We start from the raw sequence: 26,866 nt of genomic DNA, 5'->3' as shown, positions 1-26,866 counted from the left end.
GATGCATATTTTATAGTTCATACTCAACCCAGATTAGCTGATTTACAGAGAGGTGTGTGCATGAAGGTGAACTCTGTCAAGACATGTTTATCTCCTAAGAGAATGAAGTGTGTCCCTTATGTGCCACATATAGTACATTTTCCACTTTGTGTAACTGGGAGACTCTGGTTAATGGACAGACCCTGTTCACTGGTGATCATACTTTATTCACATGGCAATGGCACATAGACCCTTGGGCTCTGTTTCAGTTGTCAGAGCAACGACGTGAGCACTGATGTTCCCATGTTGGTGGGTCCTTAAGTGATTTACAGGCTTCTGTGTGAGAGGCGCCAAATGAGAAGAGGGAAGAGAGCATGAAACGGGGAAACAGAGAGTGACAGCACATCCACACTGAGCTGGCTAATTTTTATGTGTCATTCACATTCACTAAACGATAAACGTGTGCATCACAGCCAACATCTGTTCAGAAGTGAAACATTATCCTGTTTGCTCTGTTGCATCTTTCAGTTCTCCACTCCTTCCTGTGACCACCTGTACTGTGCTTTAATTCAGCCAAAGTCATGATTTATTTGTTCTTTACATGGAACTGTAAATAAGTGATTTGATTGAGGGTCATAAATAACCAGGTGAACGCTGCAGTGAGTGAGACATCAGTGACATCACTTACATGCTTTATTTTTAGTCAATTCCACATGCACCATCTTGCTGCTGTAAATTCACTAGAGCACCAAATGTGTATTCATCCACTGCTGAAAATAGTCCCCAGCAAACACATCAATTCCTTCTGTTTGAATAAGGTTTCATAAAAGCTTTAATTGCCAGCTACTTTAGTAACTTAACTAGCATTTTTCAGAAGTGTAACTATATATTTGTGACCTGTTTTTAAAGATTTTCAAGTGGGCTTGGGGCTGAAATCATTTTCCAAAGGCTCAGTTTTTCTCTTTGAGATGAAAATTGTGTTTATCCACTCTGCAGACCTTTTTCAAAAGGCCAGTTTTAGGGTGTCATAAACATCATCTTAAGGTGAAATTACAAGTTCTGTCACACACTGCACATGTGGGAACAAGTCGCCCTGTATAGTAAAAATAGAACTACCAGTGTGTCCATTTTGGAGTATATTTTGGAGTGCCGAGAGGGTAAATGGAGGGGTAAAACAGAGAAAAAGAAGAAATTTAGCCAACTTAGTGTGGACTATTCCTTATAAAACTTCCGTCAGACAGAGAAAGAACGGCACAGACATACAGAGAGCGTCAAAGACTCAAAGTGAACAAGCATGATTACTTCAGTCCAAACTGATTAGCATGTGTCAGTCAAATTCAAATTGACTAGCAGATGAGTTCCTCAGTCAGACAATTTCCTCAGTTAGTTTAAGCCACAGAAAGGCTGTCAATGTGTCAATTCCACTCATGCGCCGATTTCAATCATTACACGCTCTGTTACTGGTGTGTCCATCATTTCATACAGCACATTAAACCATTCAAAGTTCTGCTGGTAAAATATGACAATCTCCATCTCACTCCATTCCTCTCTTTCCATGTCTGACTTGCTTTCTCTCCCTCTCTTTCCCTTTGTATGACTGCGCCTCTCTCTCTCTCTCTTTTTCCTGCGATCACAGAGCTCTGCCCTCTCATCCATGACCACAGCTGTCTCTCTGAAAAACCCATCAGAACAGAATCTCCAAGTAGCTCAGTAGGAAAATGACCATGTTTATCTGAAATGTGTGTCTGTGTGTATGTGAAGTCTATACACTGGCACCTTTAAGTCTGCGGATATAGGTGTATGTGTGTGTGTGTGTGCTCGCAACATAAAGCGGGCCTCATATGGCCCCTATCAGAGTAGGTTGTGTAAATACTCTAACACAGATAGTGTGTGAGGAGGAAGTGCCAGTGATATGTGACTAACAGAGCATAACATTAACTGTCACATCCAATAGATCTAGTGACTGCAGGCAGAATGTGTTGAGTGAGTGTGTGCGCGTGCATGCTGTACTGTTGCGAGAGAGGCAGGTGATGCTTTAAGTCAGCACTATGTTTGCACATTTTTGAGAAAGACTGAACGCTTTGTGAATGTATGTGAGTGCAGTCAGATGAGTGCAGGGAGTGGGCAGCAGCTGTTCCATCCTCAGGGAAACAGCAGAGAGGGAAAACCTTCTGTCCTGGTTGTCATGGCAGCAAGAAACAAACAGCCCCATCCGGTTCCAATTGGCGATAAATGTTGCTGATAGATGGAGGAGAGCGAGATAGGGATAGTCCTGTGCTCTGGTTTAGGGTGAGAGTGTGTGTGAGACAGAAAGAGAGTGAGGCTAAGTGTGCAGAGGAGAGAGTAGTACAAAGGCTGGGGAGGGTACCAAGCAGCAAAAACCATAGCTAAAAATATGTCTCTTGTTCAGAGGGAAAAAAACAAAACATGCAACGCTCATAAAAGACGTCTTTGTGCTGAGGCTTCTTTCAGTTCTCTGCTTTATATGTCAGTGACCTGTGGTTGCCCTGGAGACCTCCATCTGCTCCTGCTTGACTGTAGCATTGTTCGGATGAGCTCAGAGAAAATCTCACTGTGAATGTAATTGTACTCAACATTCATCTCTTTCCATTTTTAATGATTAAATGACCTGATTTTCATTATAAAAAGGGTAAAAATGCCATTTGGTGTCTCTATAAATCTCTATCTAACAGTAACACATTTTCATACAGTGTATATGTTCTTCAGAAGCAAGTATGTGCTGTTCATGTATTTTAAGCTGAAATCCATAACTTTTTATAACTTTTACTTTCTATTTTGGATTTCAGGTTTACATTTCTGTTTTGTGTTTCATAGTTAACCAAGATTTTTTTACTCTTCTTTCCAGTCAATTTCGACCACTTCCAGATCTTGAGGGCAATAGGAAAGGGAAGCTTTGGGAAGGTGAGTCCATATTTGTCCAGAAGTGTTCAGACTCGAGTAAATCTGAAATCTGTAAAATATTTCACCTGCCCATCAGTTTCCAAAAGTGGTGCTATCTTCAAATTACTTGTTTTGTCCAACAAACACTTTAAAACATAAAGATATTAAAATCACATTACATTACACAATAAACTGACAGGAAATCCTCACAATGTAAAAAGCTGGAAGCAAGGAAACTAAAGCATATCTGCTTGAAAAAATGACTTCAAATAATTCATTTTAAAAATAGCTGCCAGTAATTTTTCGATTGACTTCTTGTTTCAGCTCTACATGGTTCCCTTTGATTTCCTCTCAGAGGCCTTTTAACATAAGGCACATGTAGCCACAAATAATATACCATATCCCTTTCTGTCAGTACAATATTATCATGTACAGTCTAGCGGAGCCTTCAGGTTTAATTTGCTTGACACCGACCGGCAGCTCTGTGAAAACAAATCGGAAGTGACGGCAGTCATGTTTCCTCTTGCTGTTAAGCCATATAGCAAAGAGTAATTTACATCAGCACTTAAAGCGCATGTAAGAACATATAGCAGTGCACATGCACGCTGACATGCACATGTGTACACATATCACAGACCCACATGGGAACAACACTGTCCAACAACAGATAAGCAGTCTAATCACAGTAGAGGGCAAGCTGTTCAATGGGAGGAGTGATGCGATCAGGGTTTGGCTGATTAACTGTGCCAGCTGGTCCACAGATCACTCTCTTAGATAGCAGTAATCACTGGCTTATTGACGCTTGTAGCACAGACAAGCACGGCTACAAATAAATATGGGGTATTACACCCTTGCATATTGAAAATACTGACTATTCTCAGACACAATGTCAAAAGGGGGTAATCATGCACAGTTTGATGTATACATGCAATGACAGCGACCCAGATTGCACCAGGTGTTGTATTCTGCATTTTGCTGCATCACACCAGAGTCATGCTATTTATTTTCACTGATGTAAAGTGCAACTGAAGGCTGTTTGAAAGCATTTTCATGTGATTTTGAAAGAGATGTCTATGTTCCCTACTGACACGCACTAGCAATTCTAATGAATGCTTACGTGATGTCTCCCATCTCTAAAATGCAAAGCATACTGGTGTGAAAAGTTGAACGTCTTAAGAGAGGATTAAATTTGTGATCGCAGAGATTAAAGAGAAATCCTGAAGTTTCCTTCTGACCTTGTTAGAGGACAACATTTCTGGTTATTGCATGGATGTTGCTAACACTCCACGTGTCCATGTGTCACATGCAATAAAGCTTTAGACGAAGATGGGTGAATGATGGAAGACGCAGGATTGTGCAGCAACATTTTGCAAAACCACACTGGTTTTCAATATGTCAAGAGTATCTGGATTCTATTTTATATAACCCAGTGAAATGATACATCTCATAGATTTTTAAAAAGTAAACTAAATAGCAACTGATAAGAGGCCTCTACACTGACAATACCGTTTTTTTCTGTCTTCTGTCAAGAGACAGTATCCATTGTATTTGTGCATGATCATACTGGCAGTGAGGATTAAAGCACCATTTGTGTGGATGATATGACTGCAGAAAGGAAAGTTCTGCATGACCCTGACCCTTTTTACGGCCTTGAAAGTACTGAAGCATAAGAGGGAGGACCAACTAACTATTTAGACTATTCTGATCACAGCGATGACAGAATTTACCCTTGTACAATCTCCTCAGGTCTGTATTGTGCAGAAGAAGGACACTAAGAAGATGTACGCCATGAAGTACATGAACAAGCTAAAATGTGTGGAGCGGAATGAAGTGAGGAACGTACTGAAGGAGCTGCAGATCATGCAGAACCTGGAGCATCCATTCCTGGTCAACTTCTGGTAAGCCACCATGTTTTAGCAAATAAATACTTGAATGTTTGTAATGTTTCCTGTGGATGACAGAGCAAATAACCCTAGGTCATTTCTTAAAGAGAATTTAGGAAATTCAAAAATCAGAATCCTCCATTCTGCATATATGTATACAAAAAATCTTAAGCACACAATGAATGATTTCCACTTCAACAAGTCATCTCCACAAATGCATGTGTTTCACACTGGTTATTACCATCAGCAATAACAGCCATTAGAATTGTTTTGTAGTGCACTCTGTGTCACCCATTTTTACGGTGAATGTAACCTATCCATTAAATCAGAAAATGCGCAGACACACAGAAAGAGCATCTCTCATTAAAAAAATAAGGCTTTCACACAGTCTTGGATTGAGTCTGCAGATGCATGCAAAAAGGTGTTGACCCCTGAGAAACCCCACACGAGTCCCTCCACCCATGTCATCTCACCCTTTGAAGTTGCTAAAAGGAAAATGTAGTTTGCTCACTGATCCAAGCTCCACTTTTTATGGACACGACTCTTCTGTCTTGGCGGCTTCTCGTTTGCCTCACTGCATTCGAGGGGGGTGGGGGATTGAGGAAGTCTTTTCCGCAACATTGTACGAACCGATTCAAACTCTGTGTGTGAGTGCTAAACTAAGATGACTCATCAGGTACTTTTAAACAACTCATTCATCATAATTTGAAAGCCCCAGCTTATTGAGCACCAGGAATCGTACTTTTGAGATGGCTGATAAGTATGGCTTGTTAACTTTCCGTCTGAAAGGCATCATTAATTCTTGATAAACACTCCCACTCTACAATGCTTGAGAGGAAGCCACCGTGGTTTTCTGTCGAGCAGTACCGCAGAGAGAAGGGGACGTCTGTCCAAAGACGAAGAATAACAGACACAGTCCCTGTAGTCCAGTTTTTAAAAATAAGGCATATTTATTTATTTTTATTTATAGCATTATGTATTATTCCTTCTTTTGATTCTTCCTCCATCTTCCTTACTTTTTCTTCCATTACAGTCCTATATATCTCTTAAAGCACTACTCTGGCAGAATCAGTCGCTGTTTAATTACTAATTTGAGGGAAACAAAGCTAAATCCTCCCCCGGTGGAAATGAATAAGTAGAGAGACAGAAGCACAATAAAAAGGAGAGGAGGACAGGAAAGGACAGCAAGGTGCAGGAAAAAGGAGGATTGCCACAGTCTGGAGAGAGGAGGTAGAGAAGGAAAACAACAGAGGAAGAGGGAGAAGTGCAGCATACAGACTCATCAGACAAACAATGCCAGTGCTTGCTTTCTTGCTTGATTGCATGCTGCGTTGGACAAAAAAAAAAAAAAAAGGTTGGAAGTTAATGCTTTTGGCAGCGTAAACCCCCCTGGGTGGGGGTGATTTCCTCTAGAGATGTGCTTGGGTCAGCGCTGTGCCCACTCGCCCACTCTCTCTCTTTCTCTCTCTCTCTTGCTCACTGTGTTGAGTTGGCGCAAGTTATGATTGTCCTGAGGTAAGCGCTCAAGGTCAGAGATGGGGGAGAGATTACCTGCAGGCATATGAACCGCACTGAGCCAGCTAAATGTAGAAAAACCGTGCTTTATTTTTCTTCTGTCCCCTGGCCCCGTCTCCCTCATCCTCCTCCTCTATCCCCTTTTCATTCACCTCCTCTTCATTTTCTCTCACCTTCCTTTTATTTTTTTTTTTCTTCCTCCTCCTTCACCACCTGCTTCCCTTCCTTTTCTCTCCTCTCGCTGTCACTGCTGCACTTGCACTTGCTACTGGGCATGACCTCAGGTGTCTGTCTGAGCAATGTGTGTAGCCAAGCAACAATGCACTTGGAAGACAGGAGCAAAAAAACATATCAACTACTTAAAGGAGCTATTTGTAACTTTTGCTATCACTACACAGCCAAGGTTAGCATTAACAACTGTTTACTTGCCAGTTTAGGGAAAACATTGCAAATTAAGCATCAAACATCATTCCTTTAGTTGCCAAAAGCTATGTCTAGTGGAGGAAAGCAACTCAAATGTTTTGCTACTATTTCTACCGAAGTTAGTATGCTTACTATTACTTTCCGACAGATACTCACTGTAGCGTCAAGACTACCCTGAAGAAGTAACGCTGCCCAAAGGGTGTATTCTAACCTCACGTACCGTAAATGTAACGGTGGCTGAAGCACTTTATTACCAACCATCACCAACACCTGCTCCCAGCAAGAAACTGTGTTTGACAGCAGAGAGAACTTACAAAAAGACAATTTAATATGTTATTTTCCCTTCATGCAAACTATTAAGTATAATATGGAATACTGATTTTGAAGAGTTTTGACCTCTGGCATTAAGTATGTGGTAAGGTCAGTTTATTGATGTGCCAGCACTGGTAAGGCAGCCCGTTGTGCCTGCACTGCACTAAGTCCTACTGTGTAAGGGGAGCCCTTATTGGAACTGCACTGCTTTGACACAAAGGCCAGGGATCCACTCACACTGCTTAAGAGACAAGATAGAGAGAAGGGAAGATGGCAGCCAGCATCAGATTCGGCTGTATTCAGGTTTCAGTCTTGTTTCCTCTTCAACTTTAGATTTTGCAGTTGATTTGTTTGTCGATGGAAATGTCACAAAGAAACTTCTTAAAACTACTTGCTGTTTGGTATGATAGATGTGTCGTACATAGGCTGTGTAATGCATACTCTGTGAGCAACACATTTGTTGAGGGCATCAAGCAGAAGGGAAACAGCCGTGCCGTAATATTTCCCCGCATGTCCTTTGTTAAGTTGCTGACTTGTTTTTATATTCCAGGGGTGGCATTACTATGCCATCTGGTAAAACTATTTGGATCTTGAGGAGGACGACTACAATTTTCTACAAGATTTTCTACCAGATATACTGGTGTTAGAGTTTGTTATTCAAAAATAATTTCATGTGAATTTCAATTTTTTATATGAGCTAAAAAGATTGGCTAGGATTTAAGAAATTATATCATCACAGATCTTCAATATGCTCTCTGTTTTCTTTCACCAGCTTGGCCACAGAAAAGTAATGTTCACAGCCAACTGTGTTTAACTGTACGGTTAAGATTTCACCGCTAAATCTATAGGACAGTTCATTCTGTGACATCTCCCATGTCAAACCTGTAGGATAAATGCAGCTATGATGTAACATGCTATTGTAAAAAGAAATTACATAACTGTCAAAGGAAAAGAAGAAGTACATTGAGTAAAGTCTGAAACATTGTGGAGTAAAAGTTTCACTTGCTTCAGGGAGACACTCTTTTGCTAAGCTATTATGTAATCTTACAAATGCATTTCATTTCTATGCAGAGCAAGACATCATTCAGTATTACTCTCCATTCATGTGCATTTTTTCCTTAAGAAAAGCAAACAGTGATGACATAATGTCCCAGAAAGGCAACACTCCAAGCATCCTAATATAAAAGGTGTAGTACACCAGATACGTTGTATCAAACAGGCACTACAGCTTAGTTATATGTTACATTTTGAATGAATGGAGGGAGCTAGGATAAGCTTAACTCCAGACTCCAGTATTATAAGTAAGCAATGGTAAGATCTGCTTGTGCCAAGGGTACAAACTGTATCCTTGTGTATCTGCAAAATGTGCACATCTTCATTTTACTTTCAACACTGCAGGCATTGCCAAACACTAGAAAGAAGCATGTCAAGTATTTGGACTGATGTCAAGGTGACCTAGTGAAATGGAAGATCATAGTATCAGGGACGGTAAGAATTAGTAAATAACCTTACTCGCTTGCTAAATGACTGAAATAAGTCTGTATCACCTACTAACAATAAGTGTAGTTGTATGATATATATTTAAAATGTGAGTTCATTCAATCCCCCCTGTGGGTGTTTGTAAGGGATATGTGTATGTATTTTTCCAGTGCATCCATGCATGTACGCCCAGGGAGCATTAGACACAAACTGATGGGAGCTGTCAGTCAAACTGAGGTGTTTGTGGAGATGGGGTGGGGGGGAGGTCGGAGGGCTGTTGGCATCGATCCAGCATGTCACAGTCTGAGCGGCTGGCCGTCTGTGTCCGTTTCAGCAAGGGGCTTTCGTCAGATGATGTGTGTTTGTATCTGTGGGTGTGGGCAGTGTGTATGTCTAATCACTGCAATTGCAACACCTTGTGTTAAACAACAAAATCTTGATTAACCATTTTATTACTGAGGTCCACTGATGTGTTTTTTATGCTGTGGACATTCAATAGCTAGATGTTAATTAACAAAAATCACTCAGGTGTTAAGATTGAAGAGGTTTCCTTCATTTACTTTGTAAAAGACGTTCAGGTTATGGAAGATGGGTTATTGAGAGGGAAGAACAAGGAGCACAGTAATGAACTAGTGCAAGTCATATTCTCAATTCAGGAGAGAGGGGATACATCTAGGAATATTGCCAATATTGCCATTACTTTTAGAGAAGGAAATAAAAGTGTTTATTTAAGCACATACTGTAATGTAATTAAAAATTATAATTTTTTTGCTGAATATTGCAGTATGAAAACCTGTTCTGTTTGATGTAAGGGCCTTTGCTTGTGTTAACCAGGAATAATTTACCTTAAATAAGCAGCTATAATATATATATAGAAATCTAATGCTAATTGGAAATGACAGCAGCTTTAGTATTATTTTGTTGGGGCCTCACATGTCATAACTGCTACCTTTGAAAGAGGGGAAGGAAGTCTTTTTGTAAGGACATGTTGGTATTAGACTCAGAGCCCCTGTGGTTTTGGAGACTTCCATTACTGAAGTGGCCTGGGGTGCGTCTGCCTCTAAAAGCTCTGTGCAGGATGCTCTCCCATCAGACTGACTGCCTGGAGGCCACCAAGAGGTCACAATGAAATGCATGTGTATCGGAGCAGAGACAGACACTGAAAGAAAGACAGAAAGAGAGAGAGAGAGTGGAAAAAGAGTAACAAGTAGAGAACAAGAAAGAATGAACAAGCTAGAGAGAACATAGGCTTGATGCCAGGAAGGCTAATGAAAAGTCTGCACCATTTCAACATAATGTACAGGTGCTAATCTGTAGTCTGAATGCTGTTCTCTACTCTCTACCACTAGTCAACACTAGTCGAGGCATCAAGCAACAGCTGCTAATGGATGCTAGTGAACCAGTTCTTTCTGTCTTGTTCTGGCTTTTTGAGTCCATTGCTGCTGCAAAATACAAACAGAGACATTCAACAATGAAAAAAACCCAAACATCTGTAGCTGTTTCTTTCTTTCTCTTACTTTCTTTTTGTTTGCTTACATTATGTCATGTTATAAAGGGCATGAAATGTTATGAATGCAGCTACTATGAAATCCTCACTATACCTTGCATGTTTTTCTTTCACTTAAGTTTAAGTATGTCCACGTTGCAGCTGCGAAAACTAGCATGCCACCATATGCTGTTAATCTGGGTGTCAATTGCTATTTCTTAATTATTATGTGTTCGAAGAAAGATGAGTAACACCAACAAAGTGCAAATTGGACTACTTGGTCACAGTTGCTCAACCGTGACGCTAATATTATTTTTTTTTACCTCACTTCTTTTTTTTTAAAACTTATTAGTCAAGAGCTGAGTTCTTAAATGATTGCTTTTAATTATATTTTCAACATAAAACTATAGATGCCAGTGTACAGCTGCAACATCAGACAGGCTTTTCTAAATCATTAGTCATATACAGTACATTGTCCTATTAATGGTAACTTGGGTAACTTTTGTGACCCAGGGCGCACCTGTGATGGACAACTTAATGAGTACCATTTCTAATTCATTTTGACAGCAGTGGCAGCAGGCCAGAGGAGACTTCATTCATATTCAAGCACCTTCCAAGTACCATGTCAACATGTCGGAAGGGGAGCGAAAGAAAGAGAGAGGGAGAGAGAGGGAGGGAGAGAGAGAGAGCAGACTCATTTCTAGAGGAGCTTTTATTGTTGTAGGAGACCAATTTACACTCTAAGTAGACTGGAGATATTGCTGAAATAGCACAAAATAGAAAGCTCAGTTAGCACCAGGTCAGTCAGCCCCAGAGGGATCTTGTTGATTTGCAGTTTTAATACCTAACATACTGTATGTATAGCAAAAGAAATGACTATTAAGTGCAATAATGTGCACTTTTGCAGATAATCAAGTGCTGAAATAGTCAAAAACTAGAATTATCACCTCGCAGTTGTATGTCTCCGCCAACCATTCAAGTTACAGGAAATATGGTCACATTTTCCCCCTCTTGTCTATGAGCTATGGCAATGAATACTGGCCAGAAAAGTGTTTTTGCAGAACATTATTTGACCTATTGGATATAAAATATTATCACTTCATTTAATCCCATTAGACATTTGTGTGAACTGGTGTCATAATCAACATGTGACTTGTTGAGTTATAGCCAAAAACCTGCTTTGCAAGGTCACAGTGACATTAACCTTTGACCTTTTACCACCAAACTTTAATCGGAATACCCTTGGGTCCACTTGGGTTTTTACCTGTGTACATGTTTGCTTGGATGTGTGTCAGCATACAGTATGTCTGAGAATATATATGTTATCTGGGACTTTATTAAGTCTTATAAAGCAAAGTTTTAGATCCTAAGAAAATCCTAAGAATCCTAAGAAAAGGTAGCTGGATGGTAGTAAATATGTCTGGGTGCACGTACGGTAATCAGAGTGTACTGTATTCACCTCTCTGTGTGTGCAACCATAGCAGGCTGTCGACCCTCTTTATGGCAGCTTTGTTCCTGACCAACCATGTGAGAGATTGCGGTGAGTCAGTCAATCTTGTTTGCTTAGAAGACAGAACAATTTCCCCCCATTCAGCCCCCGCCCGCAGATGACGGTTAAACCCTTTTTACCACCTTGGCTTTCAGAGGGAAAGAGTCGTGGGACAGAAAACATGGGAGCCCCAGCCAAGCATGAGAGCTGGTTTTCTAGTCGATTAAACTGGTTTCACTGAGGTCTCAAGTGCACTATCAATTGACTTGATGGACTCTGCGTCCCATTTAAACACCAAACCACCCTCCTCACCCCAGCGGTGAAAAGTCATCCAGTAGTTATGTATGTTAAAGTAATAATGATTTTTTGGCTTTTTCTATGAATGGATGTTTTAAAGACCATTTGGTAAAAGCTGTTTGGCATGGCTGAGAAGCGCTTTTTGGTCAGTGCAGAGCAACAAAGTGCATACTGCACTAGATATTACCCAAATTAACAAAAAGAAGGAGATTACAGTTTTTAACACATTAAATAAAAGGTAAAGCTTAGGTATGTCCTGATCAAGGTTTCTTGGCCCTGATCTGAGTTCTGTAATACGAAGTATCTGCGAACACTGATTGGATTTTTTTCTGCCTTTACTGCATGTCATTCCCCCACTCTCTCCCTGTTTCCTGTCTCTCTCTCACTGTACTGTGAATAAAGGTGAAAAAGCCCACCCCCCCACAAAAAACATGATTAAGTTAAAGTCTAGAAAATTAAATGAACTTGCTACACTAGAAGAAATTGTCTCAATGTAGGCATTACATATAAGAGCAATTAAATAATGTTTCCCTGTAAGAAACCAGTGTTTCTGTGCAGAGAAAATGTGCAATTAAAGTCTAGTTTGAGTCTCCTAAATGCTTCTGACAGCAGCCGCTTGGATTCTTTACCACCTTAACCAACTCTGCTGGGTTAGAGGTATTTACACTGTTGCTGTGTGTGTGTGTGTGTGTGAGAGAGAGAGAGAGAGAGAGAGAGTGAGAGAGAGAGAGAGAGAAAGAGAGAGAGAGAGAGAGAGGTAGTTAGAGACACTGACACAGAGAGAAGGAGTTGCAGAAACAGGCCAGGAAAGAGAGGGAAAAAGAGAGAGGATGAGCGTCAAAGACACTTAATCAAATGATTAATAGACTATGGGGTAAAATGGAGTCCATCCAGCAAACAGACTGCTGCCTTTAGCTCACATTTTAAAACACTGAAAATCTTGTTTTCCTTGTCTTGGTTTACAGTTTTCAGCTAGTCTTGTTTTTAGCTTCAGTTATCACATTTTGACTCATGAATATTTCACAAACATTCGACTTTGCTTTATTTCTATGTACACTTTTTTGCATGCTTGGTCTCACAATATTGTACTTAATGAATGTTTATTTTCTGTATCCATGCTTTTTTTGCTTCATAGTATTTTCAGAATACTTTCTCCAATGGCTGAACATTTTACAAAGTTATTTCTATCCTAAAATGAAAACTTCAAACTAATTACAAGTCTCCATTTGTGATTGATGAGTCCTTCCATCCATGCATGTACACAATATCAAAGCAGGAGCACTGTGAATAATTGTGGAGAAATATTTTGACCATCTGTGAACTCAGTGAGATTAGTCTCGGTCCCAAAAACTCCAATTCCTGTATCAAAGTGAAGCATCGCTTTGATATTTAAGAGAATGTGATGTTAATATGAAGCCTGTTTGATCTGTGCTTTGCCTCTTTCTGTGCCAGATTCAAGTGTCATATCATTTTCCAACTCTTCTCTTTCTCTTTCTTTCTCTCTCTCTCTCATATGCATGCACACACACAAACACACACACATTGATCCACTTTGTTGCTTCAGTTATCACTACCTTACACTCTAACAGCGGCAGCTGGAACTTTGATATTTCCCAGATTCAAGTCTTTGTAGACTCCCCATGGAAGTCCACTCTTCTCAGAATGTGTTTCCTTTGAGTTATTTTGTCTCTTTATTCATGGGGCTCTAGCTGTCATTTTTAATTTAAAAATTCAGAATTGATGGGATTTAACAGATTACATTAACAAAAGGTGTCTGTGTAGAAGGATACAAAATCAGGAACACGCTTTTCAGTCCAGACAATAATAATAAGTAATGTTAGCTAAGCACATGGATACAAATATAGACATGTCTATAATATAAATGCACACACTTGCAGATGTGCACACACATAGTGTATGTTTACATACTTACATGTAAACAAGCTTGCATAAGTACATACATGCACATTCAGTATATATAGACACACTGACACATATGTAGACAATGGTATGTTTTAGCAATATTATACTGTATAAAAAGAATAAGAAACTAAATTGATTTTTCATTTACACAAAGCATGATGGGATATCAAACTATTATTTTGTATTTGCCTGTTACATTGTTTTTCAAATATTCTTTGAAATTTTTCATAATTCTGTCAGTTTTCGACCTTCAAGACTACTAACATTTAATAAATGCACATTCCTTTAATATATTACATTCATGGATAGTTTAATGATTTCAAAGACTTTCTTTACTAATTTCACTTCTCTTGTAATAAGATATTTAAAAACTTTCAATCATATGCAGTCCCCCACATATACACATACAACATTTGCCAAAAACCTTAGAGAACACAGGTGTCTGCAGGCAGTGGCTAAGTCACTGCTGCACATCTGAGTGAGTGACTGCAGCTAATCCCAGTCATTCAGCTGTAACGTATTACGCACTAAAAATGGGCAGAATTGGCCTCTTCACGTTTCGTTTTTTACCCATTAAAATAATTGAGAACATTAGTAGAGAACAGCTTATAATGGCACAAAATAATATTTAATGATGCATGTTTTAAGTGAAACATGGATATGAGAAAGAAGGAGGACAGTGTTGTATGAGTGTGTATGCGCGCCTGTATCTTCATGTGGCTCTTTGTGACTTTTGCAAATGCGCATGCATCTTCAGGACGGACATCTCACAGATAGTCTTTCCACACCCTGAGGCAATCAGATGTTAAGTGGCCTCAGCATTATTTGAGCCTTAGCAGACAGTTTGGAGTCAGCTCAATCAATCCCCATCCATCCAGTGCAGAAAAGCACCAACTCCAGTTTATTGGAGAAGGGACCTGAGGAAGGGAGTTCACCAACGTGGCAGAAAAATACCCTCGGTCATTGAGCATTGAGTTTGAGCCAAGATGATTGTCCCAGTCACAAATGACACCTCTTGGAAGTGCTCAGTGAAATTGTAGCCTGGTTGTTTCAGGGACTTAAGGAGGGCAGTAACGTTCTCCAAATTAAAGGAAGATCTAAAGTTGCAGATGTAGGACGTCGTGTTGCACATAGTGCAGAGAGCAACGCTTTAGGCGAGCCAGGAAATTTGGGCTGGTGCAAATTCTTTAATATTATTTTTTGCATAAATTAGTTTCTTGTGGAAGAGAAACTAATTAGCTCATCATTTAGAAGGGAGAAAAAAGTACAGCCCCAGAAGGATGCTTGGCATGTAAAATCAGTGAGGATTTGTGCAACAGCTACTTAAATGGTGACTCAGAGGGCTGCATGCTGATACAGGCTTGCTGTGCATGTCTCTGTGTGATTGATGGATTAAATAGATGGATGACCACAAGTTGCATTCCCATAGAGCATCCCTCAAGCACTTACTGAAGACTGAGGCATAAATACCACAAAGCACAGGAAAAAAAAAAAAAATCATTCACTGGAAAAACAAAGTGACATTTTGTGTGACTTTGACACTTTCCCTGTTGGAGACACATAAGCGGGCAGCTCAGTTTTCCCTGCCAAATCTTTGAACCACACACTGACATAAGGAATATTTAATATTTAAGTGTAATGATCTCCTTTAATGAAATGGCGCCAGTTTGTTGGAAAACATTTTCAACTTCAAGAGAGACAGATCAGATTTTTGCTCAGTTACTGCACTATAATTAAATATTGATGGGATAGGAGACATACAAATGCTCAATAACACTGTACACTTCACTTCATGTAAGGTTTAAAAAAAAGCCAGGATAATCTGTTTGTTGATCACTAATGTAATCAGAGCAGAGATTATGTTGTCTCTGTGTTGACTGTCCTCATTTGCTTCTTGCTGTAGAAAGCGACAAAAACAACAGAAAGCGACTAAGATGATGACTGTGTTCAGAATGTATTTCTAAATATGCAGATGACGTATTGACTTTTATTTCACTATATAATGCTCTTTGGTAAGCAGCGCAGAATATTTTGGGCTAAAATATACAGCTCTTCTTTGCTTCAGAGTTGGCATTGATGAAATCATTATTATTAAGAAAAATGAGATGTACGTTACTTACAATAAATATCCTCTGCAGACATAAACACTCAAAATTAAAATATTTATAGTAAGTACTGAAAAAGGAGAAAGGGAAGAAAAAGGGTTTACAGAAAAAAGAGAAGACAATCAAAAAGAGAGGTTTCACACACACACACAAATGCACAAATTGCAGTTGTCTTTTGAAGCTGTCAAAAACGTGTTCAAACACGAACACTATGTTACCTGTCTCCTGACTATCATAGCCTCTTCTCTACAAGCTAATAAAGGATTTTCTTAGCTTGTTAGCCTTGAAGACATGCTAATGAGTATTGCCTCAGGCGTGACTCAGCCAATATGCAGGTGCTCCCCCTGCAAAGTGAAGGAGGGTGATGTGTGTTTTTCTTCTGCTTGGTTTAAGTCATAAAGAGCAGAGCAGTGTCTACCCTCAAAGAACCCGAGAGGCTCCAGAGGCTGTGTTTTCAGAAATCACAGGGTTGAAACACTGATGGGTAATTCTGTTTTGTTTGTTCTCGTGAAAAATCTTTTGTACTAAGGTCTTATATACTGTCTTATAAAGGTTGATTTGCCTGAGGAGCACCAGGCTGACATGAGTTCAATTTCCACTTGTCATCCTCTTTTATTGCTGATAAAAGTGTTGTCTTGTCAATGTTGCAGCAAATCAGAAAGTTAGAAAAAAAAAACATCTGCTCAGTTAGACAACCCACATTTCTCTAGCCTGGGCTTTCCTCATTTCTCATCCTTTGCATCACGACTGTTATTTCTGCTTCCATTTGTGATCCCTGCCCCCCCAAACCATTCTAACTCTGTGACTCTCTCTTCTCTCTACCTCCCTTGTGTACATCTACTCAAATCCGTTTTCTCATCTTTTTTCCAAACCTCCCGGCGTTCCTGGTGCCCCCACACACCCCCACCCCACAGGTATTCCTTCCAGGATGAGGAGGACATGTTTATGGTGGTGGACTTGCTCCTAGGAGGAGACCTGCGCTACCACCTCCAGCAGAATGTCCACTTTTCAGAGAGCACCGTCAAACTCTACGTCTGTGAACTGGCCCTAGCTTTGGGATACCTCCGCACCAAGCGCATCATACACAGGTGAGATGTTTTTCAGAATGTCTTTTCTCTGAAACTTACTACTTAATGTAGAGAAGTTTATGACAGAAATAGTATTTGACTGGCTGCCCCAATATTTCTCTTTTTGCTACAGTATATGTCCCCCTTCTGTCTCTCTCTCCCCTGTTTTTCCCCACCACCACTGAGTTTGAGCATCTAGCACCCCGGTGTTCTTTTCTCCTTGGTTGTCCACTCTCATATTATTTTCTAATCCAACTGCTGCACCACTGTGCGGAAAGGTCAAGCATTCTTGACATGAAGGTCACACCTGACACAACAGTTTACTCTGAGCTGCAGACTACAGCCATCATGAAATGCACCAGCTCTGTCCACACTGCTGTGTCGATGCCTCATCTAATTTGTAAAATGCAGGTTAAGTGCTTTTTAGGCAGAAATGTGTGCTGTTATGGCAGGGCCACATACTTGCAAGGTCAAGAAAGACATGGCTACAGCCCAGTGTTATTATTTTAAGTTGTTGAGTGACTCAAAGAGCATGGGATATCCTGTTACAGCCACTGGTGCTGCCAAAACACTGAGAGAAAGAAGTTTTTCTGAAGTGCTAACCCATTGAGACTTCCTTACTCGTAACACATACCAATCTACCTCGTTCATAGGGACAGTGCTTTGCCAAATACATTTGGAGGAAACATATTCACCGTCGTTCTTTCCAGTCCAGCAAGTGTGTGATTGTTAAATTGCACACACAGTCAAGCAGTGGTCATCAGCGTGGGTGGCTGCACAAAGCACAGGATTTTAACTCCAGAGTCCAGGATTTGAGTTTAATGTCCCATGTGATGTTACCATAGCATCTCAAATAGTGGATTTATTTATCTCAGTGGCAGAGAAAACTAGGTCTTTATTTGAAATAGGCTTGTATCAGAGGCTTTTATTTAAATTTTGACCCTGTCCTCCTGTTACTGCAAATTCACAGCTTCCTCAATGATTACCTGTTGTCATTCCACAACATTAATTCCATAATCACCCTGAAGTTATTATTTTTGTTCTAACTCAAATACTGTTTTCATTCACCAATTAATTCCACTAGTCCAACATTTCTACAGTTTTTACACGTTAAAAGTCTTCCTTTTAATGATAAGCTTTTGGTGAGTATAACATGACTCATGATAACGTACTGATGGAAGTAGGTCTGTGGAAATGTACATTAAAATTTAACATGTCAGCTCTGGAAGATGGATTCTTATAAATACATCGATCATAGCAGACTGTCCATATTCCATCCACTGCTTAGACTTACTCCTCCAGTCTGAAGACTGAGCAAACATAAAAAAGAGGCTTTCCCATATCATGACTAACAGGATACATCACTGCAATGGAAAACACTAATTTATCAACACCCCCCTGATAACAAATTACACCATTTAAATTAAAGTAGACTTCGTGCTCTTGTCCACACTCTGAGACCTCCACAGGAAAGAGAGAGAGAGAGGAATAAATGGGATAGATTATTAATTTGCTTATTCACCCAGTCCATGGAGGGATATGAATATTTAAATTGTGTTTTCTATTTTAGTGCTGGAGAGGACAGACTTGCCACTTGATGTGCAGGTGTTGGGGGCGTTTGTTTAGACGGAATCAACATCTTTTCAATCTGCATTCATTAGCTTCAAATAGGAAGAGGCGCTGAAAGTAACTCTCAGCTCATCTCTATGGAAATTGAATATATAATTTCCTCCCTCAGATGTGGACGTGCTGACTTCAGTGTGATGAGTGAATGCACTTAAAGTCCTCAGAACATGTGTGTATGTGTGTGTGTGTGGATGCACCTGTGCACAGGTGTGTATATGCAGGATGCACACATTCCCCTTCCGTTGGTCTTTCGTGATTTTGATGATAATGAGGGAAGGGGGGTAATGATGATAATGACATTAATCACCTGCATAATGGCGATAGAGTAATTATGTTATTTACGAGCTTGATCATGACTATGACAGTTTATGGTTGGGAATCGTTTGGTTCAGGATGATAGCAGGATGTCCACATTAGATAAGATGAAGTTTACTTACTTAAAAAGTATCAGAGATAAAGCTCTCCTTTGACCTAAGAACAAAATGCATGCTGTACAAGTTCACAACAAGACAAATCAGTCACAAAAAGCAGTAGAAACCAGTGAACTTGGTATGAGAAAGTTTTAAAGATAGTATTCTGCGATTAGGTGTCATGGCCATTCATTCTGAACTCCACTTAGGGACCATCCAAACATTTCTTACAGCTTCTGGTTCCATGTATAGTATTGCTGTAAATGGTTCCTAAAGTATGATGGATAATGTATGTTCCGTTAAGAATCCAAATTGAATTTCAGTTTTTGAGCATGTTCAACATGAGTTTAATATGATAATGGGCTTTAAAAAAAAACCTAAATTATTACAATGCAAAGCTGAATTAATTAGATTTCCACTGAGGGCTTAGGTTAGGATTAGCATCAAAAGTCTGCGCTGTTGTCAAGTGCATACATGCCTCTATAGTGTTTACAAGAAGCTTGAAGTCTGGGAGTCACCAAAAGCCGACTGCAATCTGGAGAAGGGGCTCGTGTGTGGTGGAGACAGTGGCATACAAGATGGTATCATCAGCATAAAACCTGACATGGAAATATGCAGTTGGAAAATAAATGTTATTTATGTCCACTGTAAATAGCAGGGGTTCTGATATTTGTCTTTGTGGGAAAGCGTTCTTGAATATTTTTAAACCGTAGGCGAAAAGTAGAGTCTGTGGATTTTAATTCAGGAATATAAATAAAATTATTTTATTATCTTAGATATTGTTCTTTCTGGATATAAGGTTTGCTACGGGTGAAGTCAGGACAAAGATCTTGAAGGGAGCCCTGTCTTTACCTGTAACTATACTGGGATCCATAACAGCACAACAATAGCAGTGATAACAACAGACATCTATCTGTTTAGTAATGCTAATTATTTTCAATAATGAGCTCTTGCACTTTATGGCACTGTATTGCAAATATGAACAATCTCAGGGGAGTGAGAGTTAACTCCTGTTAACAACAGGAGTTCAGCTCATCCTGACAAAGCCTGGATGGAAAATAAAAGAGAGGGCAACGTCATCATGGGATATACAGGAGCCTCTGAGCATGAAGTATGATGCAAAGTGGAAATTAAATTAATTCCTCTTTTTCATTAAATGGAAGTAGATTGTATGTATGTATCTATATATATGTATATACAAACTTGTTTATATAATTAGTAGAGTTATGCTTTTAAAAAAAGAGAATTGTAAAACTTTAAAAGTTAAAAACTGAACCCATATTATAATAATGCTGTAGTCATTATGAGTAGATATTGTTCTGCAAGATCTGATATTTTGGCAGAAAACAAATACATTGTCTAGGATCACAAATAAGCTTCTTACAAAAAATATTTGGTGCTACCGATAAGTTATATATAAAAGTAATGTCTAGGATTTGTGTTATGTGTCATACCAGAGTCCTCTTCTAGTCCTGTCTAAATAATCAATTTGTGGTGGGGAAATATATTTTCATAAATGGCATGCTTAATTGCATTTTGAGACATCATGCTCAGAATATGATCAACCTCAGGAGTGTCACATATCTGATTCAACCTAATTCAAGGTTGGTTAGTCAAGTGTTTTTAACGCTAAACCCTCTGAGGAGTTTGAATTACTAACAACAGAATGAGTCTCAATTAGATGACATCTTCAGAGACTTGATGAGTCTCTCCAAACAAGTGGAAAGATAAATGGCAAGTGTGTTACAGGGGAAGGCATGCGTGAGTGTGTGTTTTGTGGTTGTGGGGGGTTGTGCATATGTTTACATCACCACAGCCTCTTTGACATCAACACCACTTATCTCCTGCTGGATCCTCAGGTGCATTTTAGTGCCTCCTGAAATCTTCGTAATGGAAAGACTTACATGTTGTCAGCCAGCAGACGCTCTTAACGAGTCAATACATCTCAGTGTTTCATTTAGGGGATATACTGCCTATTAAAGTGGTTAAGGAACTAATTGTTTGGCTCTTATCAAACTGACAGAGATGGATAGTGATCCTACTGACATACCTCAGTCTACAGTTAAGGTGGAGGCTAATATTGTGAAACAGTGAAACAGTACATACACTATAGTAGTTCCCTGGTCTGAGGCATCAATAATCAAAACCAAATCATGCAAAGACCAAAGCCATATTAACAAGTATTGTCTGTGTACCAAAACCCTGAATATTTCATTACTCTGTCATATTTGTTCATGTTGTTTACCATGAATGTAAGCATTGTTGTTTATTTTGACTCAGTCTCACATATACCATCCTGGTGCTGTAAATACTCACTAGAGCTTCCATTGTGTATTAATCCATAGCTGAAATTAGTCCCCTAAAAATGCACTATTTACACTTGTTTGAGTAAGTATCAGTAACAGTATCAAGCTGAACAGATATAAGACTATATACTTGACACATTTGTAAAGATTTTCCATTGTCAGTTGAAACAAATGTGCTTGAATGCCACAATCATGGTGGGGAAGTTTAGACAGTATTGAAAGACAGACTGACACATCGTTGGTTTTGGTCTTGCCATGAAAATTGCCCAGTCTATTTATTCAGATTTCTGTTTCCTATCAAATGAACTAAAGCATACTGAGACCCAACTGTTGCAGTAGTAAGCCTATTTCAGCCAAGGATTCTCTTTTGCAAGCTCTGATCTCTATACCCTCATCTCTTTTCCTCTGCCTCCCTCTCTCTCTCTCACACACACACAAACACAAACAGTATAAAGTACCTTTCCCCCATATTCTCACTCAGTATTGCTCCTCCCATTTTTTCCCTTTTGTGCTATTTTCTCTACCTACTGTACTTTCTTTTTTCCCCATTCTTTTCTCTCTCTCATCCTCATTTCTTAAGTCCTAGGTTGTTCAGGGTCTCACTCTCCCTCTCTGAGGGAGTGGCACAAGGCATATCTCTCCTTCAAATAATTTATTCGCTCCTTCATCCCCTTCTCCTCTAGAGGCCTTTTTCCAAGCTACCAAAGGGGAATATGGTCTTAATTCACCTATCTGGTTAATTGAAGGTGAAAGAACAGTCTCAGTGGGTCTCCTCATGGATGGTCCCTAAAATGAAGAGATATTATATAGTACTGCAGATTGCATTGAGGCAGACTAAGTCATTACTCTTACTCTCCATCAGCTCTTTGAAATGGCGAGCGTTTGTCATGTCTTCAAGTGAAGTATTCTTTATTCATGGAGTGTGTTAATGTTTTATTTCCCAGCTGAAGAAGAGAAAGAAGAACCATGAGGGATGGGAGGGAGGGTGGGTGGGAGAAATTATACGCTCATATTTCATAAATGCAGATTAAGGTGCCAGCTGGTGCCAGCTCTCTGATTTCCACCACAAAATGGTGAATCAAGCATTATCGCAGTCGAAAATCTCCCACAGCTCAACCCGGCTCACAATGGTAGATTAGCCGACGGGAGGAGGTTTGTGCTCTGAACATGATAGAATGTTTACCAGCAAGTCTGCTCCAAAAAGATCACTAATAGCTGGCTTGTGTATCTAACTCACGTGCCTCTCTGTGGGAGAAAGAAGGAGAGAGACGTTGGCAGAGAGTGGCTCATTCAAGCAGTCTGAGAGGCAGACTTTGAGACCGAAAGAGGGAGATAAAGGCAGAGATACAGAATCAAAGAGCCACGCAGAGAGGGTGGAGAGAGCTGACTTTTTTTTTTTTTTTTTGGCAACACTCCCTGAATGTTTCTGACATGGTGAATTATTCATCACCAGTAATTGTGACGTGAGTTTTGGCCTTGGCTTTTTAGTGCCGACTGGCTGCTTTCAGCGTCTGCTCGGCACTCTCCGTCTCCCAAAAATCAGCTCCAAATTAGACTGGGGACTTGTCAGGCCTGACTTTGTCAACCAGTCACACTCAGCATGTGTTAATGAATAAGGAATGAACATCCCTCTGCTCAAGAGTTGCCACTGTCATACACGTACACGCACACAAAAAATGTTTACCCATGTGCGTAAACACTGCGACAGGCACATACACGTGTACACCTGTGTCATTCTCACACTTGTCAGAGCTGCTTTTCTTTAACAGGGAGAAGAAAGGGTGAGTGAGAGACGCAGCAGTTTGCTGGGTTGGAGCTGTTGGCCTCTGTGGGTGTAGTTGGGCTTTCAATTCACGTTCAAAGGCAGCGGCTGTCTGACTCGCTCCTCAGTGGCTGGTGGGCGTGGGCACTTAAAACTGAGGGATTCTGACTCTGTGTCCCTGTGTATTTCTATACACAAATTGCGTATTGGCTGTGTTTGTGTGTGTACTGTGTGTTTTTGAGTGCGTGATGTGGTCGAGCAGTGGACTCGAGCTGTGGACACTCTGCTTTGTGACAGAGAGGGAGAGGCACAATCTCCAACAGCTCTCTGCTTCTGTTCTGGAGTGGAGATGAGAGCTACTAAAGCAGCAGAGCCATGAAAGAGCCTCTGATTAAACTGCCAGCAATCTATGCCCAGAAAACCAGTAGCACCAATTTCACTGTGGCAGCTACAGATTTTTTTGATTTTTTGATTTTTTTGGAAATTTTGAAAAGAAATTTAACTAGAAAACCACTAAATTAAAGATCTTACACAGCTGAGAACAATCCAACTATTTTTTCATTTTGCCCAAAGCCAGAAAACAGAAAAATGTCAGACATAATCCAATTTTTTTTTGGTTTTATGGAAAAAAAAAGAAAGGTGTTTATAGCCCCCAGATATGCTATAGTATCGAAAATAAGTATTGTTTTGGCTTCTGTATGAAAATGCAGGCATTATATCAGCAATAGTACAATACTGTCAGACAATACCAAGCCCTAAATGTTACAAGGTAAAAAGATATCTGAATGTGCTCCAATGACAAAAGCTGGGACACTATTAGAAAAGGTCTTGGGATTTTAACAATAAGTGTGATTAATCATCTGTCACTATCATCAGAACAAGCCTCATAGTTTGTTTGTTTTATGTCTAATGGAGAAGATAGTGCCTTACTTTACTTGCTCATGTGTGTGTGTGTGTGTGTGTGTGTGCATTCTTTGTTCTTTGGCCTGTGCATGCATGTATACACGTTTATTTTTCGTGAGCTCTTTGGATGATCTGAGTGCATGGCTGCATGATCTGTGTGTGTGTGTGTAATAAGCCTCCGTTCTCAGGTGTGTAGGCCCGCTCCAGTATCAGTGCAGTATCGTATGAACAGGTACAGGGCTCAGTTACCCCTCTGCCTCTGATAGCAGGGTGTAATGAGGCCATTAGATCCTCCTAATAGCTTGTAGGGCCAGTCAACCGAGAGAAAAGCTGAAGGGATCAGTTTGCACCAAGCTCTCCCAGGCCCGTTCATCTGTCCTCACTCAGAAGCCACAAATTTTTAAGTCTTCCCTTTTTTCTATTGCTCACTTCATTCCTTTTACCCAACTTGTTCAATTTGCTCTTTGTACTCCCTCACCCTCCTCATTTACCCTTGGCTCTCTATATCTCTTCCCCTCTTTTTCTTTCTGGCCTAAGTCATCTCATTGGCTCTCCACTTCATTTTCTCAATTCTCCCACAGAGAACCACAATACATTCTGTTTTCTCCACAGTCGTCACTATCCCCTCCCCCATCCCTATTCATTCCAATAACTCTTTATCTCCCTTACTCAACAAATATGTGATGCAGTTCACGTCCTCCCTCTCAGTCTGGCCTGTGCATCTCCGACTATCTCTCTCTTTTCACCCCTTTTACATTATCACCCTCTCTCCACCTATTTGTTGATCTTTATATATTTTATACATCTACTTCATATTTCCCTCTCTGTAGCTCTGTCTCTTCTATTTTTTTGGCCAAGTGATTCATACACAGCTGTCAATTCATATGTAAAGTGCTTTGGATTATCATAATGTCTCTTCTCTTTTTACTCCTCAGAGGAAAAAAAATCTGAAAATCAGTCTCGGAAATGTGCACCTAAAAGAGTAACAATTTCTTGTACTACAGCAGTGACAAAGAATAACTGATGATTACAAATTGCTGCCTCATAGTTTCGTGATTGTCAGCATACAGTACAGTGCAGGTTCTGGTTTTAGAAGCTGCAGTAATACAAATCCAGGTGCCCACACAGTCAGTCACTCCTACAAGCTGAACTGATTTGAGTATTTCCCAACATTTTATTTTTTATTTTTTGGTCACTTTTCATCTGAATCAGATGACAGAGAAGTGTAATTGTTTCATCTCATAGGCCCCCTTTGTTGTGTCACCTCTGAAAGCATCCTATTCAAAGTGGCAAACGCTTGCAGATGGTTGAGGCATCACCTAGCCAAGCAGTCCCGTTTTCACATAGCCCTGGTGTGACCGTGGCTGCGAGAGACCAATCTGGGTCTCATAGATGATGCATAGCAGTTACCAAAGCTAATAAAAACAGGAAAGCCTGCCAGCTGCAAAGAGCAGGCAACAACTCAAACCTTTCTTTTACTATAAAAAAATAATTGTGATTCATACAGATTAGTTCACTTAAAAACATAAAAATCAGTAAATCCAGTATACACTGCATGGAAAAGAAGTGAAATTAAATCAGTGGGAAAGTGTATCACTGAAACTTTTCACCAAGATGACCTCTGCAGAACACTGCTGAAGAGGTTTAAGGATTTCTAACAACAATAATCAAATTCATAGCCTTCTGTGGCTGCAAGACTGTGGTCTTAAAAAAAACTGTTAATGACAAGGTAAACTGAAGTCTCATTCAGTGGTGAGTAAAAGGGGAAAAAATATCCTGTGAATATTAGCTCTGCTCTCTCCCCCAGACATCATCATTACAGAACCGTCTGACCTACTTTTCATTATCATCTTATTTTTGATAGAAAGACTTTACTTGGTAATTGCTGGGTAATTCTTTTATGTCAGCATTTGTGAAAGGAAAATAGAATTTAATTCATGGATCATTAAACCGAGGACAACTGAGAAACAGGGGGTATTGATTGTGGTTGTTGAAATAGGCTTCACAAGTCTCCGAGGTTTATAAAATATTTACTATTTTAGAGCAAAACCTGTATTTATATGGAGTTGAGCCCATTGAGGATGTCTGAGACTACTCATTTGTTCTGTTTTGTTTAAACAAATCTCATTATTTTGGAATTTTAATATATCTTGAAACAAAATGCTTATTTCCTGTATTTAAACAATTGATGCCAAACCCTATTTACAATATGACTATTTAGGAAAGGTGGTGAATATATGTTGTTATCATAAAAATGTAAATTTTCCAAAAATCCAGGTTTTATTACTGTATATATAGTTACTTTATTCATCTATCAACTAATTCTGGGAAAATCAAGTATTGCTACCACACTACGGTGGGTGCCTTGCACCCACATCTGCTAGCCACTGAAGCTTTGCTAATGTTAGCTAGTGTTTCAAACAAGAAGTACAGCTGTAGGCAGTGTTTGAAAGTGTGAAAGGAGAGCTAAAACAGGGGGTTAAGTTGCTCTTTAATGTCCACCGTTAGAAGAACAAGTCAGTCACGGTCATCATCATCACCTCTACCTCGACAGCTCGTCTTTTACCACGCCCCTAATGAGGCTCGCGGCTTTGCTTTATCTCTCCTGCCAGTTGTCTCGGCCCCTTCTTGTCCTGTGGCTTTCACAACGGCAGTGTGGCCTTTAGGTATAAAAGAGGCTTCCTTGTTCTCACTTATAGCCCTGCTTTTGCCAGCAGCCACACATGCTCCCTCCTCTCCCCACTTAGTGCCAGCCTTTGAGGCAAATGTCAGCTAATTAAGGGTTACACGGCCGACCTTTCTCGCCTCCACCTGAGCCTGTGCTGCTCAGTCTGCCCCAGAGCTGAGCTCCGGTGTTACAGGTTGTGTGCCCGCGGAAACACACATACGCACGCGGCACACACGTATGCACACAAAACACCGGTCAGCGTGGCCTTTGATATGCTAAACACTGCTGGGTTCCTACAGGGCAGTAGACGTAATTAGAGGAGACACTCACTG

At 40.0% G+C, this 26,866-nt stretch overlaps 1 protein-coding gene across 1 annotated transcript in view; it reads left to right on the top strand.

The window, feature by feature from the left end:
* stk32a (serine/threonine kinase 32A) overlaps positions 1-26,866 on the top strand; it is a 63,518-nt gene that overhangs the window by 7,223 nt on the left and 29,429 nt on the right. Inside the window, exons 3-5 of the mRNA XM_051078870.1 lie at positions 2,846-2,901; positions 4,627-4,778; positions 16,707-16,880. Coding sequence (XP_050934827.1) covers positions 2,846-2,901; positions 4,627-4,778; positions 16,707-16,880 — 382 coding nt within the window. The remainder of the gene's footprint in view (positions 1-2,845; positions 2,902-4,626; positions 4,779-16,706; positions 16,881-26,866) is intronic.

Source organism: Lates calcarifer, linkage group LG20 (assembly GCF_001640805.2).
Source record: "Lates calcarifer isolate ASB-BC8 linkage group LG20, TLL_Latcal_v3, whole genome shotgun sequence".
NCBI lineage: Eukaryota > Metazoa > Chordata > Actinopteri > Centropomidae > Lates > Lates calcarifer.
Note: the sequence above shows the minus strand (reverse complement) of the source record. Positions and strands in the feature narration are given on the sequence as shown.